This window comes from Argentina silus (assembly GCF_951799395.1).
Source record: "Argentina silus genome assembly, chromosome: 4".
Classification (NCBI taxonomy): domain Eukaryota; kingdom Metazoa; phylum Chordata; class Actinopteri; order Argentiniformes; family Argentinidae; genus Argentina; species Argentina silus.
The window spans coordinates 12471448-12484612 of record NC_139658.1 but is presented as its reverse complement, the minus strand read 5'-3'; the positions used below and the strand labels follow the sequence as shown (position 1 = coordinate 12484612).

Genomic DNA, 13165 nt, shown 5'->3' with positions numbered 1-13165 from the left:
TTTATTAGATGGACCCACAGTTCATCATCAGCAAATCCCACTTCAAATTCATATTCATGAGCTGTTCTATGACAGTCTATAAAAAATCATAGCTTCTAATATTTTAGGAAGAGGGTTGAAGGGTTTAGTAGTGTTTCAAACGTATGTTATTTTTATGAAGAATATTGAATCCAATTTGAATTAATGGCGGACGTGCATAAAGATGTCTTCTCTACAGTTTGACCCATTCAAGTGTCAAACACGTGTCTGTTCTGTCTCTGTCTTTGCTCCACAGCCATGGAGGAGCTGGACGGTGACGTGGTCAGAGTGTCCTCTAGGGGACGTGTCGCTGAGCGAGACATCGTACAGGTACTTCAGTCTTTCGTGTTCCAATTCTCCTTTCGTACACTTCTTGGGTGTCTCTCTGTGACTTCAAACGTTCTCTTAATATCATTAAAATGTTGAAACATGCACACAAACTCAACATTGCCCAGGGACGACAGATGAAAACGAGCCCTCTGGCTAAATCTGGTGCATTTACGGAAAACAAAACATTGATCAATGTGCCCTGCTCCTTTTAAATAAATGTAATACAGTTAAATAAGGTAAATTAAAGTAACTTCTTTCTAATCGGTTCTCCGGTTCTCTAGTTTGTTCCGTTCCGGGACTACATCGACCGCTCGGGGAACCAGGTGCTGAGCATGGCACGGCTGGCCAAGGATGTGCTGGCCGAGATTCCCGAGCAGCTGCTCTCCTTCATGAAGAGCCGTGGCATTGAGCCGCGGCCTCCCCTGCCAGCCTCCTCCACCTCCTCCACCACCAACACCACCAACACCTCCTCCACTGGGCCACAGGGACGAAACATGCACATCTGAGTGGGGAGGTGGGGGCCGAGAGAGGAGGGGCCTTGAAAGGGTGGAGAGACTGTAGCAGCACTAAAGACAGGTTTTGTTTTTGCGGTGGGGGGGGGTGGGGGGGGGGGGTAGAGAGGGGTTGAAGGGGTTATGGTAGGGGGGTTCAGCAAGGTAGGGGGCCATCCTAAAGGTTGTTTCAGGTTTTTTCTATGGTGGTCCTATGGCTATGGGTGGAAGGACAACAACAGAACTCAAAGCTTTTCCTCGAAACACACCCCTCCTTCCATGTTAACATTTCCTTTCCTGACTACTGTTTCTCCACTTTCTCACTGCCCTCCACTTTCCTGCCTGCCGGACACAGCAAGCTCTCTGTGATGTAACAACTGCACTGTATATCTCTGAAAGGTTCAAATGCTGGCATGCGGCACAACCTTTGGAGCGAGAGCTCATCAACCTTTTTTTTCTTCTCGCTTCTTTCTTAAACTCAGTAGTCATGGTGGAGTATCTGGAGAGGGACAAAAGGCAAGGGGTCGTGGGCTGTTCAAAGGACAATGGAGTGTTCCATGGCTCGGCCACTGAGAAATGTCGCTCACCTTTTCTCCTCCGCTCACTAGCCCTGCATGCAATGTGTCTCATTTACGCATCTTTTTAAGGTCGAGAACAGGAGAAACAAACTGTGGGCTGCGGCCTCAAAACTGTCCCCTTGGGTTGCCATGGTCGAGCTCTGACTACTCTGTGGCATTGTGTATTTTTCTTATGCATAGTGACATTGACATCAAAGAGAGTCGGACAACTGGTTGTTATCTAAAACAAAGAAAAGACATACAGATGACACTGAAGTTTCTTCATGTTAGGTTTCTTCTCAGGGCATTTCTGGAGGCGTCGTTTGGGTTTTGACAATTTAAAGTGATCTAAATATGAGCTAGGCAGTATCAAAATGGTGTCTCTGACACCACTTCCTCTTACGAGGACCAGTTCCGGGTTCCTCTTGCCAGAGCGGTAATTGAATAGAAAATAAATTGTGTTTTTGTCTGTCCACACTATATGTAGTTCGATATTTTAGGCACATGTTTCATGATTAAAATATATTCTATAGTACGATATATTCAAAGTGTTGAAATTTAAATGTTTCCCTATATGGCCTGTGAAAGGTCTACAGTATATTTCAGAGGTGAGAATTCAAAGAGAGATTGTGTAGATATTGAAATCATCAAACTTTGTTTTAAGCAGCTGCTATTGCGAGCTCCTGTTGGCCTATGTTTTCTGAAAGCTTGTGTTTTCGGACATGACGGGCCATAAATGGAATTTGGCCTGAGATGGAATATAGCTGTACCACCTCCATTTTCTACTTCCACTGTACAATTTCAAACCCCAGCACAGGCCTGAAGACCTGGAGGTGTCTCTAGTAAAGACCACAATTTCCTCAAAAGTCAAACTTTGCTAGCTTTATCCAGCACTTAAATGAATCATTCATGAGGTGGTCGGTCAATGGTGGCAAACCTGCTGTCTTTCAAACGCTCTGGAGCGTGCACCTGTTTAGAATGAGAAAGGCCAACCACACACTCCGTCGGCCAAAAGTGCTAACATGTAGCAAAGAATGTGTGAAAACTCCAGGGTCACCTTCGTATCCCTCCATTTGTTGCCAGAAAAGAGGAGAGAAAAGAGAAAGAGTGCCTCAGAATAAGTTGTTCTCGTAAGTGTGCTCCCTTGCCACTTTGCCTGTTCTGAGGGAAATGCAATGTACTGCTTTACTTTGCAAATTTATGCATAGTTTTCTCTGCCACAGCTCTGGTATTTGAGATATGGGTCAATATTAACGCTGTTGTTCAACTGGGTTCATATGTTACAGTAAACACAAGTTTATTTATGATGCATGCAATGCATTCTAATTTGTAGCCTACTTTGGAGAGTGATTTGTTTTATTATTTCTTTGTTCTTTTTGAAACATACCTGAGGTATACTGTAGGCCATAATTCAAACACATTTTTTTATTTGTGATGAAGTCTCTAAAGTTTTGATTGATTATTTTTTCTTTCTCTATCTCTCTTTCTCTCTCCCACTCACTCACCCACTATAAGACAATATCAACAGAGATTCAGAAAGATTTGCTACTGACCTTCAACAACTTACTGGGGATGCCAAAAAGCCAATGTGGCATCTCCAAAAAAAGATCTCTTTGTAATTACATTTCACAACACTTGCCATTGTTCCATTGTTCACACTGCACTTATTGTAAGGTGAGTGCTTGGGTTTGAAACTATAGAAAGATTGGAAAGACAGCAGCCCTAAGATACAAACAACAAGGACAACTTCTGGACAAATCTCTTGGAGGATGGTCGAGCATTTCGGAGAGCATCAGTAATAACATCAAATGGCATTGTAACATGTGAAATCAAAGCTATTGCATAAGATGGACAGGACTCTGAAGCAGCAGCATTTGGAAAAGGAAAGGATATGGATACGTGGCCTTATTTCTGTCATAATTCCAAAAGTGTGTGTTAGGGAGGATTCTATTTTTATATGATTCAATACAAGGAATTTCCGTTAGTTTGCATGCGTAGTAGACCTACATGGTTAATACACTGCTGATGGTTGCTGTTGTCAAGAAAAATTGTTACATTTGAAACCGACTTAAACATTCCGCAACATTTGACATGTGTACTGTGCGGATTTTGTTAATGTTCTGTGTTGTGTACAGTATATCTGAAGGAGCTGCCAATGCTGATGCGAGGTTTGCAAAAATATATAGACTATTTGAATAGTAGATCTCTAACACGCACAACATTTAAACATAGTGCATGCATGTAACATTGTTATCAAATCAAATAGTAAACCTTAATTCACATCCCATGTTGAATACATTTACATAAAGCATGGATGTCTGACTTTGTATTCAGTGTACAGTATTAGTTTAACTACCCTCGAGAGATATATGCTGCTCACATTCTCTTTTTCCCACTAAAGTGTGTTGTGTGAAGCCTATTTGCTTACAAGTATACTGTACATATATTTGAGTTGATGTACAGAATATTACGTGAACAGTCTTCCTTCTAATTTTGTTTCTATATGATATTGTAAATGTGTATCTATGTTATTTTTTTGCGTCCGTTTGTCTTGGTCAAAGCCTATTTGGAAGTATGTCTATTTGTTTTATAGCTTTTGCTTAGGATTTAAATAAAGATATATTATTAAGACTCATCTCTGTATTAGTCAGCACATATATTCAAATATATTCTTGAATGCAAATGTTTTATGAAAGATCAGTGACTTTTACAGTCCATCCTACTCCCTCAAAAGTAAACATACATGTTTGTTCATGTTGGTCATCTCAGACAGTTTATTTGTAGAATTCATGGAAATCTGTGGATCTTAAAACTGTTCTCTGCCCCATAGTGAATGGGACTAATCTGTTCTAATCAGATATTTGATACAGAAATACAGTACACTACATAAACTGCACCATACTGTACAGCAACAACATCACAGAATGAAAGGGGTTAAAAGAACTGAATGTGTGTTTACTCATAAAGACAAATGATCGATATATTAGCATTTTGCTTCTCAAGGTTTGTTTCAACTTTCTGTAGAAAACGGATCCTGATTATAATTTTGTTTTAAATGATCTTCTAAGGCCGCCTAGTGGCACTGGAAAACAGTTACACCCTTGTTTCTCCTTTCATTCCATTTCTTGATCCATTCCACAGTTTACTTTAGGGGAAATTCGGGGCAAGGCTTACAATAAACTATGTGATGGCCTTCCAGGATCTCCTTCCACATTTGTGAAGGGCGGGCCTTTTATGTGCTGCTGCTACAGGGATACCAAGATGGAAATCCAGGGGCTTTCTGATGCCCAAAACCTTCACTGTCAACATGGCGTCCCACGTAGAACAGCTTCGTCTCCGCCTAGGACCACGACAGGGCCACCTCCTCGCTCCGTTTGCAACGAGAACGAAGCGGGAGAGCATTCGGAATCGCACGACCTGCAAAGTGACAACAACAACAATAGGCCTAGGACATCTCCATTTCGCCTACTGGCAGAAAATGGCAGCGGTGTTTGCATGCCAGTCTACAAGCATAACGGTAAAAACAATCCGCCGCAGCAGCAGCAACTTCAAACACAAACGACGAATGTCGGACTCCGTAACGTGAACACGTTGAAAGAGAGGGAGCTGAACGCACAACTACCTCCGCAAGATTTCCTGAGGACTGGGTTGAAATACGATGTGGAAAGCGGGGAGAGCATATTGCAAATGGCGTTGCCATTCTTTGAGGGGGAAGAGGAACATTCGCAGCAGCAGCAGCTGCAATCTCCGGTTTTACGGCAGCTACATGAAGACGGCGCCTCCCTGCAGCTTTCATTGGCGAGCGAAGGCACGGCGGCCCAGGGGAGCAGCAACAACACACACACCGCCAACAGAAACTCGGAGGAATTTTATGTCGTTTTCAATATTGTCCAAGAAGACGGCAGCCATGACGCCAATAAAGACAGGGCGGATTTTCGATCTAAAGACGGGAATAAGATCAACGGTAAGAGGCCAGAATTAGCTTGTAATTCGATGGAGGTTGAAAGCACTCATGTACTGATAGAATCAAACGAGAACAACTTGAACCATTTAGCAGCCAGGGCCTTGAGAAAACCTAGCCCTCTTTGTAACTTATTAAATGCCAGTTCCACGATCGAGAGTGACGCGACACATACGAAACAGTCTGTATGTTGTGAAACCAATCCAAACATTATATTGACAAATGAATATGGCGAGAGCGTATGTGGCCAAGTTTGCAGTGAAAACATTAATGGCGAACCGCCTAGTGAATTGCCCCCTCGGTCCCATGCTGAAGATAGCAGTGCCTTGATTTCAGGAAACACAGACATTGTCGAGGCAGTGGAAATAAGCGAAGCGATGGACACTTCCGACTTTGTCTCCGATGCGACCAGCCTCCCCGCCTCTGCCACCGCAGACGGGGCCTCCAATAGTGCGTCTGCCAACGAGACCTTCTCCGGAACCATCATGATAAACAACCAAAGCATCATAGTCACCATTGAAAACGGGATACTGACTCTAGCTGCACCCCCGGAGGGTTACACCCACAAAGATGATTGCATGGTCAGCTTGAAGGAGCACCTGGGCATGAAGGACCATGAGGACATTGTGCTTCTCAACTATGACAGCGGGACCAAGTCCATTGGAAAAATCAGCAACGTGGCTGTCACGAGTTCAGGACACAGCGACTCGGAATTGGCCCTGGCGGACGACTGTTCGTTGTCTGAGTTGGGTGTCTCTCTGGACTCGTGTCCTGTCGTCAAGCAGGAGGGTGGGGCTCTGTGCTCCATCACCGAGGGGGACCTGGTAGGCCAGTGTATCAAAGGGGCCTCCGGCGACTGCGACAATGACGATTTCCAGCATGTGAACTTTGCCGGAGCTTCGGTACTCTCCAAGAAAGGTGCCTTAGTCACGTACGGCTGCCCCCAGCCCGGTTGCCCAAGCACCTTCGACACCCGTCAGAAACTCAAAGTGCACCTCCTGAACCACACAGAGGACCAGAGGCCCTTCAAGTGCACCTTTGAGGGCTGCGGCTGGGCATTTACCACCTCCTACAAGCTCAAACGCCACCTGCAGTCCCACGACAAGGTACGGCCGCACACGTGCGAGTACGAGGGCTGCGGGCGCAGGTTCACCACGGTGTACAACCTGAAGGCCCACGTCAAAGCCCACGACCAGGAGAACGCCTTTGTCTGCGAGATCTGCAGCGAGAGGTTCCGCAGTGCCACCCGGCTGACCAATCACCAGAGGGCACACTTTGAACCCGAGAGGCCCCACAAGTGCGAGTTTCCAGGTGAGCCAAAATGTGGTTGAACCTGTACTCCGACAGTCTGCCTGTCACTTAGTCTTAGGTGTATCTTTACACCTACTGTCCTTCACAGACCTAATCATTAGTGTTCTTATCCAGTCTGTTAGATGTTTTACACCGTCCTTGTTGTGTGTACTGTGGTTTAGTGAGCACTTGTGTGTTTTTAACCCCCCCCGTCTGCTGGCCCTGCCTGTGTCTCCCTCCCCTCAGGCTGTGAAAAGACCTTCATCACATTCAGTGCTCTCTTCTCCCACAACCGGACACACTTCCGCGAGACGGGCCAGTTCACCTGCACCTACGCCGGTTGTGACAAGTGTTATGACAAAGCCTGTCGCCTCAAGATCCACATGCGTAGCCACACCGGTACATTTGCATTTTACATTTATGCCATTTAGCAGACGCCTTTATGCAAAGCGACTGACAACAAATACATTTGTTTAAGTAACTGAATCATCTATCCATCAGTCATCATAAGACGAAGTAATCAATGCTCAGACCAGGGGCCTTTGGCAGTCACAATGCTAGAAGAAGATTTTTTATTATTATTAACAGGAGAGAAACTTGTACAGGGGAGTAGTGGGGGTGAAGAGGTCTTTAGATACCCACAGTTGCTTAGAGAATGTTCCACGCTGTGCATGAAGCCGCTGTTTAATTGAGCTCGAGCTTCACCTACAATATGAACCACTTCTCATTCGCTTACTTGAATTACCGAGGCCCTAACTCTCCATTTGGCTCTCCAGGCGAGAGGCCATTTGTCTGCGACTCAGAGGCCTGTGGTTGGTCCTTCACCAGCATGTCCAAGTTACTGAGACACAAAAGGTAAGTCACCTACCACTTCACTTCATTCCTGCTGTTGTTTTTCGTAGGTGCCTTTTGTGATAGTATAGGGCTCGTCCCCCGTATTGTTTTCATTCGTTGTTACTCATACTGTGTGTGTGTGTGTGTGTGTGTGTGTGTGTGTGTGTGTGTGTGAGAAAGTGTTTGAGTCCTTTCCTAATTGACGACTCCCCCCTGTTTTCAGGAAGCACGATGACGACCGGCGCTTCACCTGCCCAGAGGAGGGCTGTGGCAAGTCCTTCACCCGGGCAGAGCACCTGAAGGGCCACAGCATCACCCACCTGGGCACTAAGCCCTTTGAGTGCCATGTTGAAGGTGAGTATCGGTGCGGCAGGTCCACCATCAGGGACTTTCACGAACTGCTGTGTGCAGAGTCTTCTTTTTCTTTTCGTTCGATTCATTGACGCAGTGAAGTCCAGCACCTGTTTGAAGATACCGGATGTGTTCTTGTGTTTCTTGTTTCTGACATTCTCTGAACATGAAAACATGTCTAAACCCCAAATCACCCTGCTTTTAAAGCATGTTTTCAAAATGTATGTCTACTGGACTTTTACATTTATGGCATTTAGCAGACGCCTTTATCCAAAGCGATAGGGTTAGTATAGGGGGGGTAGTGAGGGTTGAAGCGGTCTTTAGGAGGGACTGTTAAGATGTTTTTTTTTGTCTTCATAACTGCGTGCGTGTCTAGGCTGCAGTGCCAAGTTCTCTGCGCGGAGCAGCCTGTACATCCACTCGAAGAAGCACAAGCAGGACGCGAGTACCCTGAGGTCCCGCTGTCCGGTGGCCAGCTGCAGCAAGCACTTCTCCTCCCGAAGCAGCCTCAAGAGCCACATGCTCAAGCACCATCACCTCAGCCCCGGTGTGGATCAGCATTATTCCTCATTTTACAAATCAGAATCAGAATTCTTTTATTTGGCCAAGTATATTTGCACATACAGGAAATTGACTTGAGGTTGGTGTATGGGACATAACATTTAAAAAAACAAAAGAACAATAGCAAATATTGACAAGAAATTTACAGAATAGCGAACATTAACAAATGTATTATAGCAATAACAGATTTACACATTTACAAAAAACCAAACAGCAAAACAATACATTATGTAGGCTGTACGAGGCTAAATACCCACGTGAAGCGAGACTGACTAGGTCGGTGGTCTTTGTGTTGACTTTTGTTTGTCTCCTCTCAGACGTTCTGAGCCAGTTGGAGACCACGTCCACCTTGACCCCCAGCAGTGAGCTCATCAGCACCACCCCAACGACAGTGACGGGGCCTGGCGTTGCCGGGGCCGACCAGCTGGCCAACCTAGACCTCAGCTCCTTGTTCTCCGGCGTGCCGGGGGGTCCCGCCCCCTCCTCTGGGGTAGGTGTACCCGTGGGCGGCACGGGGTCGGCAGGCACCTTCGCCATGGACCTGTCCTTAGTCAGCTCAGGCATCCTCACCATTGACCCGGCCTCGGTGGGGACCACCCTGGGCACCGCAGCCAGCGCCTCCCTGGCCAAAGCCGTGGACCCGCTCATACTGGCAGCCAGTGGCGACATGGGCACCCACGGCTTCGAGGGCGCCGTCAGCGGCGTCCTCCCCCCTCAGGGCACCCTCAACCTGGAAGATGTACAGACGGTCACCCCCGAGGCCCTGGGCTCCCTCGCTGCTCTCTCCATGCAGGGGGGTGCCGCTGCCGTAGACCACCCGCTCGCACACACGCTCAGCTCCTCCAGCGCGCTCACCGCGGAGCCGAGCCCCTCCTCCTCTTCTTCTCTGTCCTCGTCCCTCTCCGCCTCGCTGGCCGTGCCCCCCGTGACAGAGCTCCTGTCGTCGCCCTCTAAGGCGGCAGAGGCGGCAGGGGGCCGGGGCGGCACGGGGCCTCTGCTGGGCTGTGTGGAGGTGCTGGGGCAGCAGGAGGGGGGGAAGGTCCTGACCCAGTTTGTGTTCCCGGGGCACAGCAGCACCTTCAGCACACAGAAGGACCCCGAGCTGAGCGCCGTCTCGCAGTGCTCCTTCCTGGTGAGTGTACCCTCTGCAGCTCGTGTGTAAGTTTTACACACACAGAGAATAGAACACTGTTCTGGAGCTATGTTTTGACAGGTGGTTGATGATGATAATAGTGTTGCCTTTCACTTCTCCTGTAGGAGAGTGGAGGCTCAGCTCGGACTGACTACAGAGCCATCCAGCTGGCCAAGAAGAGGAAGCAGAGAGGGCCAGCCGCTTGCTCAGGTAACAACACTCACTCAGCTCAACCCTGGCCGTATCTCACCAACATCTCGTTAAGATGCAGCATCGCAGAAGCTAATGTTAAAGACACGGAACATACATGACTGCATCCCAAGTGACGGTGGTTTAAACGGTCAGTGTGTTATGGGTCCTCCTTACAGGGAGCTCAGGACTGGGCCAGAGGAAGGGCAAAGGTGGGAAGGCGAGCAGCGCTTCAGCGTCATTGGCTCCCACAAGCGGCCGTTTTGGCGAAGGCACAGCAGCAGCCAACGGTGGTCTGACTCTCCGTGACCCTGTCACCGGGGCCCAGTATGTACAGATCCAGCTGCTGCAGGTGAGAGGGTCTCCTTCCTGTTTGTGCGTGCACAGTCCTAGTTATATTTGTGCTTCGTGTTCATGGATCCTGGTACACATCGACAACCTTTTTTTTTAAATATATTTTTTAGGGCATTTATTGGGATAGAGATTGTAGAGATTGACAGGAAGGATGGGTGAGAGAGAGAGGAGGGTTGACATGCAGGATATGTCAATGGCCGGATTCGAACCAGGGACCTTGCGATGATATGGTATGCGCCTTAGTGTGCTACGCCACTGAACACCCCACAACCAATTTTATTTTTTTACTTTTTTCTTTCTTAACACTACGAGTGCAATGCCCTCAACGTGGCAACGTAACGGTTTTTTTGGTGTCAGTCTTTTGATGTTAGTGTAATCATTCAAGACAAATACCATGCACGTATAATGCATTGGTTGTGTTTAGTCAGAACTAAACGGGAATCATTAGAATACCACATTTGATAGATTTTATTTTGGGAAACACAGATTCACACAGAGCACCTGCCCCAGAGGATAACACGAGCAAGTATGAAACACTTATTTTCACTGTGGTCCTTGTTGAAAAGCACACGACAGACAACCACAACAAAAAAACTAATATTCTATAAAAACATCCAAATTTACAAACCTCACACCAAAATAGATACAAACTAAAGACCACTGTTATGCCAGAATACAGCACTGCAGTCACCCTTGAAATCACCCTGTCTTGATCCCATCATCCTATCATGGGCCCATACAGCAATACTTAAAACTCTACATCAACAATAGCTACAACATAACTACATGGGAAGCTAAATAGTTTGGGGAAGCACTATTTATGATTTTATACATGCGGTATGGGAGCAGTCACTCGCATATTCACACACTGGACTGCCCGAATATGATTGCCCATTATTTACATAATTAGTTCCACAATTGTCTTCAGGACACAATTCAAGCATGTCCTTATGTTGTGTTGTCTTAGTTTCAATGTAGTTTTGATTGGCTTGAATTGTAAATGAACATTGTGAATGAACTATGTACTCTGTATACGGTTGTAAATTGTAAATATAGTACATAAAAGTCTATACACTTTTGTTGATTTTATTGTACACAATATTGTGCCCTCCTTTCAATGGGCTATGCTGACATAATAATAATTATAAAATGCTTGGAAGTGTGATTTTGAAGTTCAAACAACACTTGCATGTAAAAACAAGGAAAAGTTGGGGGGGCGCTTAGTGGCGTAGCACACTAATGCGCTTACCACGTAATCGCAAGGTTCCTGGTTCGATTCCGACCCTCGACCTATCTTCCATGTCATCCCTCCTCTCTCCCATCCTTCCTGTCAATCTCTACTGTCTCTATGTAGTGTTAAAAAGACAAGACAGAATGATTGGTCGAGATGATAGTTTTCTGACCGAATGACTTTGTGTGTTGTCAGGACGACCCAGCCAGCGACGGGGATCTTGCCTTCCAGTTGAGCTCCCAGCCATCCAGCTCCCATTCCCAGCTCACTGTGGACCTGCCTGCCAACATCCTGCAGGTTGGGGGACTCTCACACTCACTCTTATTCTCTACTGTTACAAAACAAACCCTTTCTGTGATGAGATACATTTCCATTTTTAACATGGTAGTCAGTTAACGGACGCTCTTATCCAGAACAACTTACAATAAGTACATTTATCTAAACTAAGTGAGTCAACAGTACATCTGTCATCGCAAGTAAAACTTTCCATTAGAATAAATGCCAAAAGCAGTCAGTTAGGGTAAGAAAACAGTTGGTTACAGTGCAGTTCAATGGCTGTCAGTTTGAGTGAAACCTCAGTAGTGTGGTTAAGTTGTTTGCATATAGACTTTAACAAAAGAATGCCGTTTTGGTTTGTATATTGGTGTCACCTATAGAGGTGTAGGAGTGATTTATGGGGATTTCTGTCTTGATACAGGAACCCTCGGCCATGACGGAGGATGACAATGGCTCAGACAACTCTCAGTTCACAGGGAGCACCATCAACCTGCAGGACCTGGAGTGAAACCAGGGGGTCAAGGGTCAGGGAGGAGGGAGAGGACAAGAGGGCCCTCTATGGGGCTCCAAACAGGACATTCCACCTGCTCAATCCAATGAGAAAATACTTTGCACCAACAACTACATGATGTTCAAGCTACTTCTTCCAAAAGGAGAGAGTTTCTGAATTTTAACTGCATTTCCAATGCTTCTGAACAATTCTAATGAATATTATTTGAGTCTGGGATATTGAGAATGGAGATGAGATGGAGCCCAGAACCAATGCACCTTTGGATACATTGAATGATAAATGTTAGATTAAAAAAAAACTTTACGATTTTTTTCTTACTTAGCTTTACTGTATCTCTGAAATCCTGTTTGTACCACAATCATGACTGAAAGCACTCTTTTTTAAAGAGACTTTTGCATTGCACATACAGTAGGTCCCCTCATGTCTGTTTTGTCCAACTATGTTGTCAGTCCATGTATATGGTGCCACATTGCTGTCTACGTTGTCAGTATGCTGTCAGAGCTTCTGTCTACAATGCCTTACAGACGCGACAAGCTGCGCCCACAACAACCACTGAGCAAATGCTGTGTGTATTAGAATTTTTATTTTGTTTTTACTTATTTTTGTCAGATTTATTTTTCTATGGCTGTGTGTTATGAACCACAAAGGAGTGAGACACACAAGCGTTCCATGTTGAAAACATGCCGGTCCACTTGTTTATATCTGTAACGGTATCTATATGTAATCAGTTCCATCATCTTGTTATTTATTAGCTTTGGCTTACAAAATGGCGAATCCTATCGCTAAAAGTTGAAATAAAGGATCGAAGCACAATCAGACATTTGTCCAAGAAGCATTTTGTTGCACTGTATTGTTGTTGCTAGCAGTGTAGCCTTGCCTACGAAGAGTTTGCCCTCTGGCTTTTCTGGTGGCCTTGTTCTTCAGCACACAACATTTTAGTAAATACATACATTTTAGTAATTACCCATGTGAACGTTTCTAGTGGGTTAAATGGGGTGGTTCATACGTTTTTCAAAATAAGTAAGAAGAGTGTTGTACCAGTTATAGTCTTTATTGTGAAATCTTGACTTCCTGAACTT

At 45.7% G+C, this 13165-nt stretch overlaps 2 protein-coding genes across 2 annotated transcripts in view; both read left to right on the top strand.

Moving 5' to 3' along the window:
• Nucleotides 1-909, top strand: part of LOC310803069 (copine-9-like) — a gene marked incomplete at both ends in the record, with an annotated part of 65800 nt that extends 64891 nt beyond the window's left edge. Inside the window, 3 exon segments of the mRNA XM_083667705.1 lie at nt 275-348; nt 630-787; nt 789-909. Coding sequence (XP_083523831.1) covers nt 275-348; nt 630-787; nt 789-909 — 353 coding nt within the window.
• Nucleotides 910-4204: 3295 nt separating this feature from the next.
• On the top strand, nt 4205-12904 carry LOC310803438 (zinc finger protein ZXDC). Its single transcript, XM_083668193.1, has 10 exons — nt 4205-6668; nt 6894-7046; nt 7424-7502; nt 7705-7835; nt 8209-8379; nt 8711-9525; nt 9651-9735; nt 9894-10066; nt 11495-11596; nt 11997-12904. Exons 1-10 carry the CDS (start codon nt 4631-4633, stop codon nt 12081-12083), a joined length of 3834 nt encoding a protein of 1277 aa, XP_083524319.1. The 5' UTR covers nt 4205-4630; the 3' UTR covers nt 12084-12904.
• The last annotated feature ends 261 nt before the right edge of the window (nt 12905-13165 follow it).